This window comes from Mauremys reevesii, linkage group 8 (genome assembly GCF_016161935.1).
Source record: "Mauremys reevesii isolate NIE-2019 linkage group 8, ASM1616193v1, whole genome shotgun sequence".
Taxonomy (NCBI): Eukaryota; Metazoa; Chordata; order Testudines; family Geoemydidae; genus Mauremys; species Mauremys reevesii.
The window spans coordinates 72,970,999-72,993,611 of record NC_052630.1 but is presented as its reverse complement, the minus strand read 5'-3'; the positions used below and the strand labels follow the sequence as shown (position 1 = coordinate 72,993,611).

General features: G+C 39.0%; 1 protein-coding gene across 18 annotated transcripts in view; it reads right to left on the bottom strand.

The window, feature by feature from the left end:
* The window catches only part of DPYD (dihydropyrimidine dehydrogenase), a 638,604-nt gene that overhangs the window by 530,515 nt on the left and 85,476 nt on the right, over positions 1 to 22,613 (bottom strand). For 17 of the 18 annotated variants that reach the window (XM_039484205.1, XM_039484204.1, XM_039484209.1 and 14 more), the window contains exon 3: positions 3,150 to 3,232. In XM_039484205.1, coding sequence (XP_039340139.1) covers positions 3,150 to 3,232 — 83 coding nt within the window. Of the gene's footprint in view, positions 1 to 3,149; positions 3,233 to 21,461; positions 21,488 to 22,613 lie in introns of all 18 variants that reach the window. The other variant, XM_039484208.1, reaches the window with a different exon arrangement.

Below are 22,613 nucleotides of genomic sequence, written 5' to 3'. Positions count from 1 at the left end.
CGCTGGTCCGCGGCCGGCGGCACCCGGCCGCAGCCGCACAGGCGGGAGCGAAACGAGGCCAGGAGACGAGGGAGGGGCGCGGCGCGGGGGACGCGGCGCAGTGCTCCGCGCTGCTTGGGGCAGCCTACTTTCTAGAGCCGCCCCTGTCTCTCAGGGCCTGATTTTAAAATCCTTAGATGTCAATAGGAGTCTTTCCACTGATCTGACCCTCAAAGATGTATTAGTATAGAATCATAGGACTGGAAGGGACCTCGAGAGGTCATCTAGTCCAGTCGGACTCCCTGCACTCATGGCAGGGTTAAATATTATCTAGACCACTCCTAATAGGTGTTTGTCTAACCTGCTCTTAAAATCTCCAATGATGGAGATTCCCAACCTCCTTAGGCAATTTATTCCAGTGCTTAACCACCCTGACAGTTAGGAATGTCCAACCTAAACCACTGTGCTGCGATTTAAGCCCTTTGCTTCTTGTCCTATCCTCAGAGGTTAAGAAGAACAATTTTTTCTCCCTCCTCCTTGTAACAACGTTTTATGTACTTGGAAGCATAATTATACATGACTAATTTGCTCATGGAGTTTGATCCTGTACCACTGATGTCAATAGAAGCTTTGCCATTGGCTTCACTTGGAGTGTGATCAGGCAAGATACTCAATTACCCCAAAACAGGGGTGGTTCTCAAAACCATGAGAGGTTTTAGCCCTATGGAACAAGTTATTTGGATACTCCCATCAAAAACAACATGCTACTGTGCCACATTTCCAGGCACAAGATTTTCTCCTCCAAAGTACTTGCTGGAATAAACGGTGTGCATGAGTACTGTCAATACAGAACTCTCTACTTGTCACAATTCTCAGGTTTATCGAAGATCCAAAACAGAAAATTAAGCATTCAGGGACACACTTCTGAAAACTGTGATGCCCTAGAACAATGAATGTTCATCCATATATACAGTTTATTCACTTGTGCAAACAGATATGAGGACTTACCTCTGTGTTATATGAGGTTATTAAAGTATAATCAAGTGAAACTTGCTAATACAAGTAAGAAGTGTTTTATTTAACTCCTTAACACAAGAAAATTCAGCTGAATGAAAGCTGCTTATCAGATGAAAAAAAAGAGGATTGCAATATTATATGATGTGTGTCACAGCTCTCAGTGGAACAAAAGGCATTTCCCAGCAGGGGCAGCTCTAGCCATTTCGCCACCCCAAGCACGGCAGCACGCCGCGGGGGGCGCTCTGCCGGTCGCCGGCCCCAGCGGACCTCCTGCAGATGCTCCACCGAAGCCACGGCAGGTCCACCGGAGCCGCCTGCCGCCCTCCAGGTGACCGGGAGAGCGCCCCCCGCGGCATGCCGCCCCAAGCACGCACTTGGCGTGCTGGGGCATGGAGCCGCCCCTGTTTCCCAGTCTGATTTGTCCACTAGGAGATGAGATCGCTGAAAAGGAAGTTTGTGACAAGTCTTAAATCACTTTGGTGCTTTTAAGCGAACCTCGCATATAGAATAATATACACCTCCAAAACAGCCCCTTGTATCAGGTATACAACCTTTGAAATTCTGTCATTCCACTGGCCATAGAATTTTGACCACCAGAGAAAGCATGTAGCAAAATCTAACAGTACATTATGGTGAGCCACATGACACAAAATGCTGCCACTGTAACTGTGAAATGTTGTAACACAGACTATTTGAAACAGACCATCTTCTTGAAATCTAGTCTGTTTAAAAGAAAGTGTTTAAAAGCAGTTTCACATGCCACATCTGCCCCCAATCACTCTTCTATGTTTACTATTGTTTTCTCTCTCCTGTTGCAGTGTGGAAGACCCACACAAACAGAGGAAACAGACTGGCTATACAGAAGCAAGACCAAACACACAGACTGCTCTCAAATGCATGAAGTAAAGAAAATGAAAACCAAAAATAATTTATCTAATCTTTCAACTTCAATTGTTATGTGAACAATAGTAAGTGAAAATATTCAGATAGAAGTGGGTTTGTTGTTCAAGTAATAAGAGCTTTCAAAAAGCCAGGATTGCATTTCATGTGTGAACACTCTTGTGAACAGTTATTTACACTGTTGTTCATGGGAAGCAAGAGCACTGTGAATAAGCCTGTAGATAAAAACCTGCTCATCTGAATATCTGTAAATTTAAAGGGATTATGAATACTAACTAAATGAATTGGTGGCATGTGTTTGCAAGAAGACTCAGACTTCTTGTTGTTGTCCAATCTTAAAATTACACTCTTTGATACCAAAGAGAAGTTAAATAAAGTGGGGTCTGCACTGCTACACATTTTTTGCCCCTGTTAAGATTTTCCTTTTACTGCCCCTGCTTTCAGGGTCACTTATTGGCACATAACTTCCATCATCATTTACATCACCTCTGAAATTGGCCAAATTAGTTTTCAAAGAATAAAAGATACTTCAGAAACCATGGACCTGCCACCTTTAGTCACACTGAGCAGTACCTTGCTTTGGGCCCAGTACAAATGACTTTAATTGGACAACTCCTGGAGCAAGGCACTACCCAACGTGAGTAAGGATGGCAGAATTAGATCCATTTGTTGAGCAATTCTAATTTATTTTTAAAAGTTTTAAGCATAATGCTGGATACTGAATGTATAAAACAAAGGGAGCTACAGTACAAAGTATTGTGTTAAAAAGATTATTCTTAATTTGCAAGATGGAAACCATTGATTTTTTTTATAAAATACAGTAATGTAACCCTGTTAAAGTCTAATAGAAAAAGAAAGTGCATGGGCCACTATATATAGAAAGTTAAATACAAATTAGGAGCAAATACTAGCTCATTCAAAACACCACTGTACAATTTCTTTAACACTTACACAATTTAGATGAACAATATTTTCATTCATTCACACAGTTCAGTATAAATATAAAACAAGGTACCCCTTAAGCATTTTAAATAACAAATTAAACATTTACGTTTTTTACTGTGCAGTGAGGCTTAACATTTATGCAGCTTCAAAACCAAAGTACAGCCTCAAGGGACGCCTCTCCACTGACAAATTAATACCTTAGAGAATAGAGCTGAATGGTGGCAATGAACTCATTTGTTCCCCCAATAATGAAGAATGACTCTTTCTTTACCACATCTGTGACTGTTGCTATGGTGACCCAGACTTACCTCATTGCTTCTCGAAGTGCCCCACGTTCACTAAGAGTCGTATGCTTGATGTCATCAAAATTATTTTCTAGCGTCTCACAGTTCTGCAATAAATGGAAAAATCCACATTAGATTCTTAAGCAGCATTCTAGCATCATAAATTATATTCACTGTAGTGCAAACATAACTGATTTATATTGTTTATATATTCACGCAAATTATGCATTCTGTTTTAATTGCATAGAAGTCATTAAAAGCGACACTGTGAATTCAGTAACAAAGTAAGAACAAAAGCTTATGATATGGTTGTCATGGAAATCCTTTTATCAGTGTTCTATAGTGTGGTATATAGAATTTTCTTTTATATCAATTTTTTGGAAGGAATAACAGTTGTGTTCTTTTGCAGTAAAAAATGCTACAAAACTACTGTTATATCTAACAGGCAAACTTACAAATGTGGCAAAGCAGAAATACAATATGCGGAATTTAGCCATCATAAGCTATACATTAAATTCTGTACAAATGAAACATTCCATATTACATGAAAAGACTAATCAACCTAAATTCTATGAGTTTCAAAATGTTGTAGCAAACTTTAAGATAATCTGTTTATAAAGATATCACAACAGCTGATTAAGTTTTTTTTTCCAAACTGAAGAAGCAAAGACTCTAGTATTTCCAAATGAAAAGACTGTAGTGTTTCCATTTCATTAAAATGAAATTAGCAATTTTGTGAGAATACATTTTTTTTAAATTATACCAAAATAGGCTTCTCCTTATGTAATCTGTTAATTCTTAGCAAACATATAGCAAGCGCCACTATTCAGAGTGCTGCCCTTTTTTCCTCTACAAATTCCTATTGAAACAATAGGCCTGATTCTCTATTGCTATGCACCTTCTGAAGTTATTTTTAACTTTGCGAAGCGAATACCTTTTGGGAGGCATAATACTGAGTTTTAGAGAAATACAACACAAATATTATTACTATTATTCAATTACTATTTTAATTCCACACTTATAATTACTAAAGTAACAATGTTTATCAGAATCAAAATTCAGCTTACACAAAACAATTCACATTTTGAATTTCATTATTTACATTTTATTCTTATTTTACATGTAGTTTATCATTGCTTATAATACATAGATGAATTTTACAGTGCACATCTTAAAAGATAAAAAAGGACAAATGGAACAAATGAACGTAATATACCCTCCTCTTCTGTCAACGCATTTTACATTTTCATAATTATATCCAATCTATGGCTATCACAATTATATACATCTTGCATGAAAGAAAAAATATTATTCAGTCTCCTATTAAAAAGGTCTTATCAGCTTGTCCAGCTAATATCAAAATTAGTCTTTTATTTTGAACTAATGCTACAGAAATTAATACATACTATTAAACAGCTTACTGTACATGCAATAAAAAAAATTCAAATCAGTAAAAATATTTCAAAATAAACGTACATGTGTAAGGAACTTTCTGCATGTTATTCTTTTTTTTAAAATGCCATTTAAAAACCACTGCATGCTACCATACTACCAAGATGGTCATTGGATTAAGTTTTTTCCTCACATGCAGTACAATCAGTACTCCTTCGTATGGTAAAATCCTTCTCACCACACTCACTTGGTCAACGAGAGTACTCAAGTCAGTACTCTCAGTTTAAGTCAGTAAGGCAAGCAGAATTTACCCCTACAAGAAAATATTTCTTTATTTAGATTTGTGTGCATTGTTCTTTGGGCTGTAAACTCGTATACGGACAGGTCAATTCTATAAAATACATCTGAGAAATTCAATCTGGCAGTGCCAGTATTTCATAGAAATGTAAGGCTGAAGGAACCTCAAGGTCTTCTAGTCTATCCCCCAGGGCTGTGGCAAGATTAAGAACACCCAGACTATCCCTGTCAGATATTTGTGCAACCTGTAGATAAAAACCTCCAATGATGGTGATTCCATATAAGCACTCCTGATCCACCATAACCCACAAACAAAGCTGTGTGAATAACTGATTTATTTTTTGGGGGGGGGTTGCTGGCAATTCTGAAACACACACACACACACACTTTTCAGAAAACCAAGTAGTAAAAGCAATTTATTTGGGATCAAATAAAACCTTTATTTTGACCTGAACCAAAATGTTTTATTCTGATTTTGACATTTATATATATTTTTTTAAAAAGCCTAAAGGAAATTTCATCACAAAAAGCTTTTTCAAATCAAAGAATCTTTAAAGCTATTTCAAAAATGACAAAACAAAATATTTTCATTTTTTTAGAATTTTTTAAACTTTTTGTTTGTTTGTTTTTAAACAAACATTTTTGCTATATGTACACAAATTCATGAAATTTTTCGAGAGACCCAAATCTGCATTATTTGCCAACAAAATTTTTGGGCAACACATTTTCTCCAAGTCTACTCAACACTAAATGCTTCTTCACAACCAAATGAAATCATATCTTCTACTCCTCCAAAAAAACTGGGGTAAGAGACAGGATTTGGGGCATGTCAAACTCAACAGCCACAAGCTCTGTTGCTCAAAAGTGAAGGAAGAAGATAAGTTCAAGAGCATAGGGCCCTTCATTGAGAACACCTTACTTCCAGCCATAGTTGGACACCATCTAGGAACCATGAGCTTGAATGTCCCAACTGTCCTCTACTGTGGGTATAAAATATGAGAAGAGAGACACAGGAAAATCATACAGGATTTTACAGAGCAAAATCAGCCCCCTTTCAGTTGCACCTGTAAAAAAACTGGAATACATTACCAGCAGTGCTCCAGGGATTCCAAGTGGAAAGCACTGCTAAGTACATCAGAGTCTGCTCTAGCCAACTTTTCCTCATGGTCTGTGTAGAGCACATTACGTTTATTTAGTTGGAGAGTAACAAAGGTGGTAAATCCACATTCAAAGAAAAGTCCGCAATCTTCTAGCCTAGCAACGGGCTAAAGAATAATCCCCCTTGACTACTAATATCTGGACATCCAAGAGTAGCCAAGGAATCAACAAGACACCCAATTTACAGACCTAGACCAATAAATGCAATCTCCTTTTTCTGAGACAGAAGATCTTACTCCTGTCATTTCCATCAATTGCTTTCAACCAACATTACCTTTGTCTTTCCCAGTTTGAATTTCAGCCAACTAGCTCTCATCCAAGGCCCAATCTTGGCTAGACACTGGAAGAGCCATAAACTTCACCATGCAGAGCAGATTAACTAGAGATGAGTATGTAAACTAGGACAAGCATCCCATACTACTTAATTATCCTCCTCTTGTGGTTTTTCATACATGTGACTAGACACAGCAGTACACCTCAGGAGTAAGCCCTAAGGTCAGCAGAGCAATCATCCAATCCTCAGAGAAAATAGGATGGAGCCACTCCGTCCACACCTACCAAGGTATTCAGGTGCACCTTTATGGTGTCTACAAAAATCAGCATGGACACTCGATTTCCTTAGCCATTTCTGAAAGGATATCACTGTCCCACAAGACCAGTACAGTCTTTTATTGTAATCATACATAAAGCCTTTCAGCACCCCTTGCAAACACATAAAAGCATAAGACCTTGTTGATCAGTCAAACTGAGATATGACTTTCACCACCAGCTCTCACAGCTATTTAAAAATACCTTTTCAGGGGAGAATGGCAATTGTGTATGGTTTGCAACTATATCATTCCTAATTAGTAGGATTCAATAATCAAAGTAACTTTATTCAAGGCCTTGAATTTTCTGGATATCCGTCTAGCACTCGGAAAAGGACACTCAATCCAAGGAATCTTATCCACTTGTATATGGGGATCAGAAATGGAATCCTCGGTCTGCAATAGCTGGGGTGAAACTGCTGCAAGGCCACTACTGCAGTTCATGGGCAGAAGTAGGAGCAGCAGGCTGTTGCTCCCCCACAAAAATGGAAAATGGAACACCTGCCCACTGGTCACTCGTTACCTTCAGGTTTTGGTTCCAATGATTCCAAAGATATAAATAAACAAAAATTAAAGTCAGCTTTTGGCTGAGACCAAGCGTAAAAAATTTCAGCCAACAAAAAAGGATTTTTCAAAAAGTTATGAACATATGAAAACAGTAAGTTCTAACACAAGTCTAATCATGCTCTTAACTACAGCACTGGCAAATGCCACAACTTTGACAAACCATGATCAGGATGAATTCTACATTTAGAAGTCTAAAAGGAAAAAAAAATGATAAAAATCACTGTACTGTATATATCAATAAAGGTTAGATTAATATAATAAATATATTGCATAGGACAGTTGTATTTTTTGGTCCACAACAGTGCAAAGGCTTAACTATAATGAGCAATTAAACTCCCAGGTGTTCAGGTTTCAGCAGCAATTATAGTAGAAAATGTAATCACAAGCAATGAAAAAAATTGTCTTTGGTGGCTTTCTGCCAAGTTTTTCCCCCATGGGTCTAGATAAAGTCTAAAAGTTTCATGTGTGATGGAATAATTTTATAGTATTTTATATCTTAGTTCTGTTAATATTCATATAGTGCTATAAGATATCAAATCAAACAACACCCCAAAGAGGTTTATGATAGCAAAGCAAATACAAGGAGACATGATTAAAGTCAAAACTAAATGAAACAAGGTCATTAGATATTGTGCTACTGTTCATAAAACCAAAAGGAAATGAAAGCCTAAAATCTATTTTAAAAAATTTCTAACATAAGTCACTTCAAATAAAAGGTCAGGCTTCAGGTTCTGAAATGAACTTGAAGTGAGAGGGATAGGAAAGAAGTTCAGATACATAAATAAGTGATTTAATAGATATTAGACCTGAACTAAAGCGTACTACTGTATCAAAATGGAAAAAAATTCCCGGAGACTCAAGACCCTATTTCCACCGGGAATAAATTGAACCTATTAAATTTCATCCTGTCTCTCTACAAAATAATAATAATTACCACATTTAAATAAACCCATTATCACATATGAAAAAATACAACAGCTGACCATTCTATACTATTCTTTATGACTATACAGGTTACTACAGAAAGACTAAATATAAGAACATTGAATACAAAGAGAATATTACAATAATAGCACTGAAAAAAATGTAACAGTCCTTCTCACTCTGCTCCAGTCCCCACCCAAGAGCTGCCAATGACTGCTGGAGGCAGGTAATTGTCCTGGTCTCAACCCAGAAAATCCCCATCCTTCAGATTCACTGAACATTGGCATCATCTGATGGCTTCCCCAAGCCACTAATAGAGCTTGAATCTATGCCACAGGGAACACAGGAAGGAAGGCACGTTATCGGAGCAAAGCAGAGCAAATTGATGGGGCACCTGTACAGTAAGGGATGAAGAGGAAGGATGGATTTGGGGAAAGAAGAGAGATGAATTAAAAAACTCAAACACTAACATGACCTGCACCTAACATAACCAGGAACATTTTGCTATAATTTGTCTATTGCAATTTGTCTGCCTTATCTATATAGATTGTAAGATCTTCTGGGCAGTGACTGTCTCTTCCTGAACTACGTTTGCACCACATCTAGCACATTTTAACTAATAAATAACAATAGCAACTCGAGATCTGGACACAAACTTCACAATGTGGGACTCTGCCTCTAACAGGCTGAGCAAGGCCAAGGACTCCAAAATACCTTCAAACATGGAGGAAATTCAGAATTTCCCAAATCAGGTCCTTGACCGTTAATAAGCATTGAACTAACGAGAAGGCTTACACCAGAATTACCTATGTGTTAGGGTTGTGACAGAAGTGAAGTCTTACTTTCAAAAAAGCCTTTCTAACCTTTCAGCAGCCTCGTGCTTTTGTAAAGTGGTCTGTACTTCCTGGCTGTGCCCTGCCTTTCCTTTGGTTACTGTTACAAAAGTGATTCTTTATTCAAGCTCCTAGCTCAAAACCGGATCCTGAAGTACCTCCTGGCTCTGAAACTCACAGAGTATCTAACACACACTCATGCTGCCTAGTGTCATCACACAGAGTCTCCCTAAGTCACAGCAGGCACTGTTACTACAGTACATCCTGGAGGGCTTAGGAGTCTGAGTTTTGACAAGATCATTATCCCATAACCCAAGCTAAACCATCTGTGAGCTACTACTGATCAAGGAACTGATCCCACTCCCACTGAAATCAATCTCTCATTGACTCAAATGAGGGCAGGATCATGCTCTAAGCCATTTTCTGGTAGTTTAACTGTATCCTGAAATACTTTACATAAGAATTTCAAAGATATCAGTATTACAGATAAGGTCTTATACACATTTCTAGGTAGTTGGGAAAAAAATCTTTTGATCTGACAATAGCTATAAGACCTATTCTAAAGCTGCCTGTATCACTGAAGTTGAGTAGATATCTTATCCTACTTGACATGCTGAAAATCAAAAGTTTTTTTTTTTTTTAAAGTACCCTCTGCCTTTTAGTGGAGAGTGTCTTTAGGTGGAAATACTGTTGTCCAGTGGGACTACTGATTTCTTGAAGTTAAGAGGTACAATGGTATTTTAAGAAATATTAACTGCTTTGCTTAGGTTTCAGAGTAGCAGCCGTGTTAGTCTGTATCCGCAAAAAGAACAGGAGTACTCGTGGCACCTTAAAGACTAACAAATTTATTTTAGCATGAGCTTTCGTGAGCTACAGCTCACTTCTTCGGAAGATCAAGCTTCCTCCAAATATTTATGGAGCCAAATCCTACAATGTTTCCTGAGGAAAACCTCCCATAATATCAATATGAATGTTGCTTGAATAAAGACTGCAAGAAATGTACAATTATTCTTGTCTCTAAAAATTAGCAGCTCTAACCTCTGGGGCTTGAATTTTCTGTTGCTGCTGATACTAGAGCATGATGCTTTAAAGGGTGAACTTTCATGCCCCAAGTCTCATCTTAAAGAAAGAAGTATTTGACATATGAGGATATCTAATTTTTTTCATTAATGGCCAGATCTCAAGACCTCTGAAGTGAATGGGAATCTTTCCATTCACTTTGACTGGCATTACATCTGACAAATGACATCGGTGTAAAGCCTCAAACAAGACCTATACTTATTTTAAAATCCAAAAGCCTGCTTCAGTAGCAAATGGTGAATAATTTTCAATATTCTGAGTTTAGAAGTACTGAGTATATGGGGTCATTTGTTTTCAAAAGCTGCCTTGCTTCCTAGGGAAGTGATATGAGATTTGTTCCGAGTGTAAGCATTGCTTTAGCAGTGAAATCCTCATTGCATAAGTGGGGTTAATTGCTGTGCTCTGGAGGTTTATTTCTTTGCAATGATCATAAAAATGTTTCACGTGTTCATGCTGTTTTATTAATTTTTTTCTTTGCTCACTTTAACAGGCACATCTCAAAGAACATTTCTGTGAAAAAAAAATCTATCATTAAACAAGTTTGGATCCAATAGTGATTGTTTTCATTTTTGCCTTTTTTTATCTTCCGACTCACAGGATGATAACCAGAAGTTTCCTTTTCTTAAATCTGAAGAAACCTCAACAGCAAAGACTAACTGTGCCTGTCTGTTCCACCACAGAGGAAGAGCATACACAATTTTGCCACTTGAGAACCCCTTTAAAGCAAAGAACTCTGGATGCTAAGTAACAAATCAGCATTTGCATTTCTCTTCTGCTCTGTTTGTTATCATAGGGAACACCAAGTTTTCTATTCCTGTGTCATATCAGACAGAACCAATAACAGAAAAGGGACCAAGAGACTGAACTGCAATTTAGATTTCTACCACTGGATCTCAACAGCCTACCCTTACTTTCAAAGATTAGGAGCCTTAGTTTGAGGTTCACCTGCTTATGTCAGTTTTGAATATGACACTGCTTCAGGATCCCAGAAACACTGATTTAGATTTCTACATAAAAACTATTATGCACTTTCAGAAACTTTTTGGTCAAAATTTTCAGAAGGAAATCACTTCAAGGCAAGACTTTCAAAATAACTCAGATCCCATGTAGGCAACAAAATAAGTGACCAGATTTTCAGACAAGTTCAGTAGGTTAGGCACTGAGTAGGTTAGGTACTCATTGATGTTCCAGTGACAGCTGATCACTTTTAAAAACCTGGCCCTTATTTAAGTGGCTAAATGGGACCTGAGCTCTTCGGGAAATCAGCCCTACTTGTGGGTGTTGAGCACTTGGATTTTTGGCCCTGAACTTCTTTCAAAATCTGTCTTTACATTGCCAAACCCCTAGTTTCATGAAGTTACTGACTGAGTCACCTAACTACTATTAGTATAATATCCACACTTGATAGACTTAGCAAGGCACTCTGAATTTTAGTAACTTTAGAAGTATTTTAATTTCTTGCCTTGTAATATATTTACAATAATATATTATGTTATTATTATTTATTATATTTGGCTCTCACCTCAAAATAGCAGTACAAACTAACTAATTAATCCTCACATCACCCTTGAAGCAGATAAGTATCATCCCAATTATATAGTGAGGGAAACTAAAGCACAGATAGAGAAAGAGACTATGTGACTTGCCCAAGGCTACCCAGCATGACAGTGGCAGAGCCAAGATTAGAACTCAGGAGGAGTTTTCCAATTCCTAGTCCTATGCTTATCTCAGAATGATCACTGCCACAAGAAGCTGACAGCTGAAATTGCACACCATTAAAGCAGAATAGATATGATTACAATTCCACTGAGGAAACTAAACTGGTGCCAAAATTCCTCTCTCCTGGAGGACTAATCTGCCCAGAGATGCCAGAGAATACTCAGTATTTAGGATTACTACTTCTAAAATGTTAGTATTGGTAGAGCAACTTTACATTTTCTGAGCCACATGCCCACTTCTGTAGCAATGTGTGTGGAAAGACAGGAGTAGCATGAAAAGATCTGCTGCACAAAATGAGAGAACGTTGCTCAACAGCATGGTTCTGAGTCTGCATGCCAGGCCTGCCATTACAAAGTGAATCAGGAGTGTCAATAAAGTGATAAACAGCATTGGAAAACCAACACGCGTCCCCTCCACCCCATCACACCCTTGGTGCTATTCTGCAGTTTCCTCCAGAACTTCCACAATTTTGAGTCTGCTACCCATGCTGTCACTGTTTGTATAATGGCATGCTGAGCTCCATCCACATTGATATTTAGGCCACCCATCATAAGTAACTTGCTAACATTGTTTTCTGCATAAGTTACTGAAGTTTACTGGTTGGGGGGGGGGGGCAGGTGCACCACTTGACCCCTCCTACTTGATCACAGGCCACATCCCCTTTTCCTCTATGTAACGAAACATCACAGATAATATGGCACATGGGGCACCTTCTTGTAATTCAGTGTGGTGTCTCACCATACTTCTTAGCTACCTTTATCCAGGGCAGTGATTTTTTAGAGCTCTTTCCAACAAAAGCTGCTATTTTCATTTCCCCTCTACCACTTGCAGATCATAGGAATATATGGATTTCTGTGTTTAGGTTCTAGTCTTGTCTAAATGACAATTATTGATATTAGTCATAGAGAACAGTGTTTCTCACTATACATAATAGACATGATACAAAGCCCACAGAAGTCAAGGGGACTTTTTCAATTAACTTCAATGGAATTTGGAACAGGCCCTATTAGAGTTTCTTTTCAGACACACTCTAGTATAACAAGCAAGAACATAAAGACTTAAGAGCAAACATACCACATTTTTCTAAAGTGACATGCAGCTGAGTATTCAGTAGTGCACACTGAATGAATATGCACCTAGATATTTGGATGCTGAATTTGAGACAGCTTATGCCTGATTTTCAAGACCTGCAGCTTCCACTGTAGATTTATCAACACCTTTGCAAATCAGGCAAAAGATGTCTCAACTTGGGCTCCAAGCAAACAACAAAAAGGGGCGAAAAAACCCAACCCATGTGGACAGCAATATCCATGAACATGAAAATCTGGGACATACTGTATTATCAGCCGCCTTAAAAAAATGTATTACACTCAGATAGTGGGCTTCTGAGGATGATTTTATAATGAACATGGAGTATATATTTCCCTATTGATCTGCTTACTGATATATAAAATGTTAGCACTGATAATCACTTGTTATTCTCGAAAATCTCTGAATTATTTAATCAGTAGAAAACTTTAGAAATAACTGCCTTGTGTTTTATAAGCCCGAAGCAAATTTATAAAAGGAATTTAAACTGTAATATATTGCTGCAAGGATAATTATTAAGGGAAAACACAGCTGACATTTTCTGATTTATGTACACAATCAGAGATGGAGTCCAAGGACTGTGACATAATTATCTTCATGCTAACAATTTTTGTAAATCTCTTGACAGAATTTTAGCTAATTTTAAAATGCCTTCTGAAGATTAGCACTTAAAATTGTTGGGGAAAATAGCACAATTTATTAGCAAGGGTATAATTGTGAACCTTCCAAATACTCATTGTGAATATCATTTAGACAGTAACTCCTGCTTTAGCAGCTGGTATATAAGACTCCAGTTTATGGAATCTTGAAACAACAGAGAGTGGAATCTAATTAAACAGGATTACATGCCAAACAAAAATTATTAAAAACAGACTAATAGACAATTGTTATGAATTTAGACATCTATGCCAACTTCTTTCAATACAAATGTATGTAACTGTTAAAGCAAAAGCTTTGTTCCTATAAAACCTAGACACTTAGCTTACTCTTTTTTTTTCCTTTTTTTTTTTTTTTTGACTTGGAACAGATTGCCTTTCTACACTGAAACACCACAAAAAGCTAAATGGTGCCATTGATCTCCTTTCACAGATTAAGCACCCATCTGCTATTGGATAAAATGATTAAAACATACATTTTTCATTTATTGTAGTGTTGCTGCTATGATTCATTACAATTATATAGTTGTTATATTCCTATATAGGAAAACCCCTGGAAACTTTGCTATAGTAACATAAATTAGATCACATAGATGCCATTTGCTAAAGGGTAACCTAGCATCCATTTCATTCACTCATGGAATATGCTCTTTTTTAAAAAAACATGTTTGATACATATTGTAAAAGTGTACATTCTGCATAATAAAGACCTACTAAATTCCTCCCTATTTGCTATGACTCCTTCTGGTATGTTCTCAAGGAGTTCTTATTCCAAAGCAGGGAGTAGAGACAGCTTAAAACGATACATGACCAGCTGTTCAATAAGAAAAGAAATCTAATTTTTATTTTTTTAAATGTACATATTCCTATTATCTTGAGAAAGACTATCTTGAGCCCTAGGGTGTTTACATAACATTTGACACTACATCATACATAATCTATGAACATTTGTTATAAAGCAATCTTTACATTACTTTATACATTCACTCTGGCCAAAAGGGTTCTTTAAATGATTTTGAACATTCTACAGGAGCCATTTATATAAAACTATGTTTATGAATACCTCAACAATAGCAGATACTCTTCCAATAGTAAAGGGGCCTTAAGTTTTGTAATCAATAAAAGTCAATACAAGAAAATGTGTTAACTAGGATCCTGGGTGGTAATCAATGCCTCATTAGCCTAACAGCATTAGTTTGTTCACTCAGTATTCCAGAAAAATATTCTCTTTAATGTACTGTGGCATTGTACATATATGAAAATACACCATATAACTCACCCTTAATGTCTTCCACATAAATATGTGGTCCCTGAAAGCCAGAGTATTTGTTTAAGAGTGGTATTGATATGAGAATGCTTTACTGAGAGAGCTGTTTTGGAACTCTACAGAAATTTTAGAAATGTTTTTAATAATATGTTAACGGTCATTGGTTCTGCCAGTGTAACTAGAAATTTCTAACTGGTAGAAAGGCACTTCAGATTTTACTTTCTCAATTTAAAAAAAAAAAAAAAAAAGAATTCCTTAAACCTAAAAGGCAAGTAATTAAATCACAAGGTAAATCAATTAAAAAAATAAAGCACCACACTATAATTTACAGTGTAACTAAAGCTGTGAAAACCCTTCCAATTTCAGTTGAGACAGCATTCTGCTAACTTTTCTGTCAATGTAGTCCATGTGCAAATTTCAAATGGTAAATTCATAAAACTGTTCACATTCACACAAATGCAGAGTATTGTGTTTCCATTCAAACTGTTGCCAGGGCAAATGCAGACACCATGTGCTTCAGCTGGGGAACAACATATCTGATAATATTGATACTGTGAAGAGGAGAAAGACATGTCTGAAAGAAGCATTGGAACAAAGCACACAGCATAACAAACACAGAGTAGTAAACAAAGAAGCCAAGAGGGAAGAACAAAAACCTGTAGAAAATGTGGCAAGACAGCAAAGCCATTGCTGAAAACAATATCCAGCAAAAGAAGCAGACAAGACAAGAGATGCCACTAAATAGAATGCCTACCGGCCTGCAGCCTCTGCGGTGGAGAAGCTTTGTCTGAGCAAACAGGGGAAAGAAAACCTGTTAGCCCCCCTCAAGGATTAAATCCCCCTGATTTTCCTCCTTTCCTCATAGCATTCAACTTCTTTCTGGGCTTGGGGAGGGGAGTCCTTGGACAGTTCACCAGATAGAAGGATGCAGCTTTAGTACAATATCTCCTGTGCTAGTGAAGGGAAGTTTTAATCCCTTTCCCCTGTCCAAGGTGCCAATTTACAACTGGGAACAAAAGCTCAACCCTCCTTCTTTGGGGATTAAAATACAACCAGATTTTAGGCCTTGCTGTGAGCATTTTACGAGTCATTGACTTTTGCTAATCAATGCTTTTATTCTAGAATGTTATCCTCACTGTAAGATTGGCCTGGGCATGGAGAGGGTTTTCACCTCTCTCTCAGCAGCCAGGGACCCAGTGGGTAGGTTAGGTTGTAAAATGCATAATGTTGCAATTTGGCAGGTGCCCAGCTGAATTAATTATTCAGCAATGGTCCAGTTCTCTGATGAACCAGAATCAGAAGTGAATTAGGAGGCGGCATCTCCTAAACAAGGTGGTGAATGCGGTGGGGGCTCCCAAATGTCTGCTGCAGCAGGGTGGCCAAACCCTTTTCCCCATACTCCCCAAACTCTCAAATAAGGGGAGGGCAGTGAGTCCCAGCAACAGTGCTGGAACCAGTTTAAAGGTTTATAGGGGGTAGGGCAGAGAACAGCCCTCTCCTAGATGGTACAAATTACTGGAGGAAGATTTACCCCCACCAGATGAGTTTTTGCCAGATAGTTTACCAGATCTATTAATATTGTTGCCTAGTTAAACCATTTTCCTGGTGTCTTGTCTTTCTTTCTGTGGTGTCTGGGACAGTAACATGCAGGTCACCAAACACAGTGGAAGCAATGCAGCTGGGGAGTACTTCTGATGATGCCATACCCTTAGGGGATAGTATCCTCAACCGAGAGCAAGAGCAAGATCTCCCTCCAAGAAATCCCTTGATTTATGAAATCCTCCATACAAAACATCCAAGCACCCGTTAGGTACTGAAAGACTCAGAACTCTAGGAGTTTAACTCCACTCATTTGAGTGCAAACTCCTAACCGCTGCATGTGAATGAAGGATCCCACCATTGTTGATGTGCAGCTAAAGCTTTATGAATGTGACTGCACAGACTCACTGTGGAAATCAAAGATTAAATAGAATTATTTTACAGCACCCACCCACTCAAGTGCAGGAGAAGAAAAGCAAACTCACACTGTGTAACATAAAATATCACCCTGTATAAATTCAGCTATAAAATGGCTAACTCACTTGTGTACTCTCCCGTAATCATCCTTTTGCAGTCATTTGTTTGTTTCCAATGAATGAATTACTGCACAAAAACAAATGAGGGGGTCCAATTTGGAAAAGGGTCTGGAAGGGAAGTTAATAGAGGGCCAACAATGGCTGGTCTAAACACACATGTGAAAGGGAAACAACAAAGCTTTAGAGGGCTTTTGAAAAGCGAGGAGGGATGAAATTAGATAGAGTTTAGTGGGATGCTAGGTCCACACCACAGAAATCAGCACAACAAAAGCAATATCACCCGCTAACTTCAGGTACATCAATGGAATCCTTATATAATGGGCGAGCCCAAATACTTGTCAGAACACAGCTCAAAGAGGAAGCTCTGACAAACACTCATAAGGTCTTTAAAACACAGAAGTGCTAATTTAAAGTCAATCTGCCCCTTTATAACAAGCCAATGCAAAGAACACATGACTGGGATATTATGACTGGGATAGTTCAAATCAGCAAGTGATCAGGGTGCTGCATACGATGAAGCAAGCCTACGGAGACAACTATAGAGGCAGAATTACAATAGGCTGCTTGCAAGAGGGGCCTCCAAGGACAGCAGCTGGGGTTGAGTTGAGAACAGCATGGGAAACAGGTGAAAATGCAGAGAGACAGGCCCTCTGCACAGAAGGTTTTGTAGGATCCATGGATTCTGAGTTCTAAATAGCCTTCCCATTGTGCAGGAGGGGAGAGCAAACCTTGCCCCCTCTTTACCCCAATGGAACAATTAAGGGAGAACTCTGCAAGAACAGCTCCTGTCCCTGGAATATATGATGCAGTAACTGGGAAAGAAGGCAGGGTGCCCCTCCTGTGGGAACAGGGCACTACACACTTCGATCCAACACTCAAAGAAAATTCAGATATCTGGAAAATTCTGCTTGTACAAATGAAAACAATCATGTGAGGCAACATATGACATTATAATACTAAGGCACTTCCCACTAACTGGGTGAAGGGCAGAAAAAGCAGATTGTGGATTGACTTCTATCCTGGAATACTACACAAGCTGAGCGTAGTCTTGTGGCACAATAAAAGACTTAGAGAGCAATGAAACAAAAACTAAGTAGTCACATAAACACATTCCAGAAGGGTAGTGCCAGAAGACCCCAATACAGGGTTATGGTGTAAACACACTGCTCAAAGATGATACAAAGACACACTGACCCCTCTTAAAGATAAGGTCAGAAAGACAAGGTGATGAATAGAGAGGTTTTGATCAAACCAACAGATACAAGGTAAAGGATCGTAACTAACCATGTGATAGAAGCAATATGTAACTTGTTTTTAATCAATGTATAAAAGAGGGGCTTCAGAGGGGGTGTCTTTGTCCAGCCGGGGGGAATGGAAAGTCCCACCATTCACTAAGCTGAGTCCATTGCAATGGACATACATGTCTTAGTATCCTCAGAGTCTGCCAGGGTGCTATTACCATGCTTCATTGACAATAAACCTGACAGAATGCCTTTGCTACAGAAACTGAAGTCTGTGGTCTTTGGGGAAGTTTGATTGGAGCCTGCTGTATGGGCTATCTGGCCAGAGCCACTGCAGCACACAGAAAGAACACACATGCCGCCAACAACTAATGGCACTTACCACAGGTCAGGACAAATATAAAATAAAAATAAGACTGTTCTCAAAGGAATTACTTAAAAGTAATAAGTGAACTTGGAAACTGGCAGCCAAAGGCACAAGCACTAGGACTATGAGAAAATATGTTTCTCCAGATTTTTCCAGTGCAACTGAAATGCAGCTTCTCTGCCCCCAACAATCAGATGAAGTCAGCTTTTGCTCAATGACGGTGACCCTCTATCACACAGGATAGGCTCAAACAGTAAGAAAAAGGAAACTACCATGCAACTTGCCCCTACTGACTGTAAGGGCAGGTCTACACTAAGGGCGGGGGTCGAACTAGGGTATGCAAGTTCAGCTACGTGAATAGCGTAGCTGAACTCGAAGTACCCTAGTTCGAACTACTTACCCGTCCAGACGCCGCAGGATCGAAGTCCGCGGCTCCAAGGTCGACTCCGCCATCGCCTTTTGCAGTGGTGGAGTACCGGAGTCGACCGGAGCGCGCGGGGAGTTCGAACTTTCGCGTCTAGATTAGACGCGATAGTTCGAACTCCGAAAAGTTGAACTCACCACGTCGACCCGGCAGGTAAGTGTAGACTAGCCCTAAGAGTAACTTGGACCAACTGAAAAAGACTGCAGTCAATGAAGGCCACTCCCTATGTGAGGATGCTGCAGGCTCTGGTAAACTACCACTTGCATTTTATACCAGATTTTGCCACCACTGCCATTCCTCCCAGGAAACTGAAGGAGGAAGATTGTGAGTGTAAGTGCTCTGAAGCATGTGAAAAAGCTATAGGCTCCATAAACAGACATCAGCAAAATGCTACCCAGCTCTCGTATTTTGATTCCTGTTATGGAATCATAGGTATAAGGTCCCTTCCGGCTCTACAAGTGCCTGCAGCACTGAGGGCAGGACCAAGTAAACCTAGACTATCCCTGACAGGTTGTTTGTCCAACCTCCAATGATGAGAATTCCACAACCTCCCTTGGAAGCCTATTCCAGAGCTTAAATGTCCTTATAGTTAGAAAGTTTTTCCTAATATCTAACCTAGATCTCCCTTGATGCGGATTAATCCCATTACTTCTTGTCCTACCTTCAGTGGACATGGAGAACAAATGACCACCATCCTCTTTTTAACAGACCTTAACATATATATGATGACTTATCAGGTCCCTCACTCAGTCTGCATTTCTCAAAACCTAAACATGCCCAGATTTTTTAATTTTCCTCATATGTTGGATTTTCTAAACCTATCATCATTTTTGTTGTTCTCCTCTGGAATCTCTCCAATTTATCCACATCTTTCATAAAGTGTGCTGCCCAGAACTGGACACAGTACTCTGGTGCAGAGGCATTACCAGTGCCAAGTAGAGTAGGATAATTACCTCCCAGGTCTGATATACGGCACTCCTGTTAATGCACTAATGATATTAGTCTTTTTCAGCAACTGTGTCTCATTGTTGACTCATTCAATTTGTGATTTACTATAATCCCTAGATCTTTCTGAGCTCTACCACCACGTAGCCAGTTATTCCCTCTTTTGTAGTTGAGCATTTGCACCTGTCTTTGTTGAATTTCTTCTTGTTGATTTCAGACCAGTTCTCTCACTTTTCAAGATTTTGAATTTTAATCCTGTCCTCCAAAGTGCCTGCAACTTTTCCCAGTTTGGTGTCATCTGAAAATTTTATAAGCAAACTCTCTATTCTATTATCCAAGTTATTAATGAAAATATAGAATAGTACCAGATCAGGACAGACCCCTGTGCGACGCCACTAAATATGCTCACCCAGTTTTTCAGCAAACCACTGATAACTATTTTTAAAGTATAGTCTTTGAACAGCTGTGCACTCCCTAATAGTAATTTCATCTAGACCACATTTCCCTTGTTTGCTTATGAGAACATCATGTGGGACTGTGTCAAAAGCCTTATTAAAATCAAGATATATCATGTCTACTGCTTCCTCCTTACCCACTAAATCAGTAACTTCATCCAAAAAGGAAATTATATTAGCCTGGCATGATATGTTCTCAATAAATCCATGCTGGCTATTCCTTATAACCCTATCGTTCTCAAGGTGCTTACAAATTGATATTTTAAATAATTTGTTCCAGTATTTTTCCACATTTGAACTGATGTAATTTTGGATTACAAACTACTGTACTATCTGGGAAATGGAAGAGATTCTCCCAGATTGCATCTCCCAGGATCTACTCAAATAGACAGACTTAAACATAAATATGACAAGATCACCATACAAATATAATTTATATCTATCTACTGCACCTCTCATACTTGAGGAAGATGAAAAAGACATTTACATTAGAACCCATATTTTTTGCTGTAATGAAGTGTTTACATATTACTAAAAGACAGAAGACTTCATTGTCTCATTCAATTACACCAGATGAGACAGAAGAGTGTCACAGATGTAAAACGCAAATGGTGTTTTTCAGTGTCACCATGCCTCGATCCTTTTATGTATTTTAGGCTTTCCCTGTGCTCACTCTGGTGTCAGCCAGAAACATTACAACATATGTTGGAGTGAGTCCACAATTCACATACTTTGGATAAGAATCTAGACTCTGATTTCTCTCATATTTCCATCTTCCATGAGATGAGGAAACAGTCCCTCTGAGATTTTCAAAGCATTCTAGGGGATTTAGATAGCTCTTCCATGAATTTCTCTACAAAACAGCTAATCTAGGAACAAGTTGCTGCCATTTTTGAAGAAGCACCTTGAAAATAAACTGCACATATCAATGTAAGAGGACTATAGCTATATATGTTCTTATACCATGTTCACGACTGTAGTATCTGAGATTTTGTTGTAGCACATCACAGCAAATGTCAGTAAATTAAGAACCTTATTATCCCTATGGTATCAGGAAAAGACCAGAAAGAACATGAAATTAGAATGCAGCTACATGAAAAAATAAGAAAAGCTGGCAAAGGTAGAAAAGAAAATCACTTGCTCAGTACAACATCCATGATATACAATATACTTTTTCCTCTTACTAAACATATTTTGCTCCTATGAATCCTTTTTCAGAAGATCAGAGAGATAGGTTATTTTTATGGCTGTGCTACTTACAAAATCTTCACCATCTGATCTGTCACCTAATTATAAATAATAAAGAATGTATTTCAGTCAAAATTAAATGAGAAAAAAAGAAAATTATTTTCAATAAGCATAATGTTCTTTGTATAAGATACTATGGCTCTCTAATAAACCTTAGGATTTTACAAGCACAAATCCAGAGAAAAAGAATCACACTTATTTCTCTTTTTTTCATGAGAAGCAAGTTAAAAATAAGAATTTTACTGTGTAGCACAAAGAACAAAGAAGAAAGGTGGTTGGGGCATTGGCCTGGGATGTGGAATACCCAGGTTCAATTCCCTGCATCATCATGGACTTCCCACATGATCTTGGGCAAGTCATTTAGCCTCTTTGTGCCTCGGTTCCCCTTTTGTAAAACAGGGATAATAATGTATGGTGATAATACCTCACAAAAGTCAAAAGAGGAGATTTGGTATCACTGGGATAAAATGATAGTCACTTAAATGTCATTAAATGATGCTCCACTGACCAAAAGGTCACAGGATACACACAGAGCAAAAAACAAGATTTTATATAGTGACTATCATAATCAAGGTATCCAAAGCTCTTAACACATTACATCAAGGTGGGCAAACTACGGCCCGGGGGCCACATCCAGCCCTCCAAACATTTTAATCTGGCCCTCAAGCTCCAGGCAGGAAGCATGCAGCTCCCGGAAGCAGCAGCATGTCCCCCCTCCAGCTCCTACGCAGAGAGGCAGCCAGGGGGCTCCGCACACTGCCCCTGCCCCAAGTGCTGCCCTCACAGCTCCCATTGGCCAGGAACCGTGTCCAATGGGAGCTGTGGGGCGGCGCCTGCAGACAGGGCAGCGTGCAGAGCCGCCTGGCCGTGCCTCCACGTAGGACCCATTGGGGGGACATGCTGCTGCTGCTTCTGGGAGCTGTTTGAGGTAAGCGCCACCCAAAGCCTGCACCCCCAATCCCTCATCCCCAACCCTACCCCTGAGCCATCACCCCCAGTCAGAGTCCTCATCTCCCACACACACTCCAACCCCCTGCCCCAGTCCAGAGCCCCCTCCCACACCCTGAACTTATTTCTAGCCTCACCCCAGAACCCGCACCCCAAGACAAAGCCCTCACCCCCCTGCATCCCAACCCTCAATTTTGTGAGCATTCATGGCCCGCC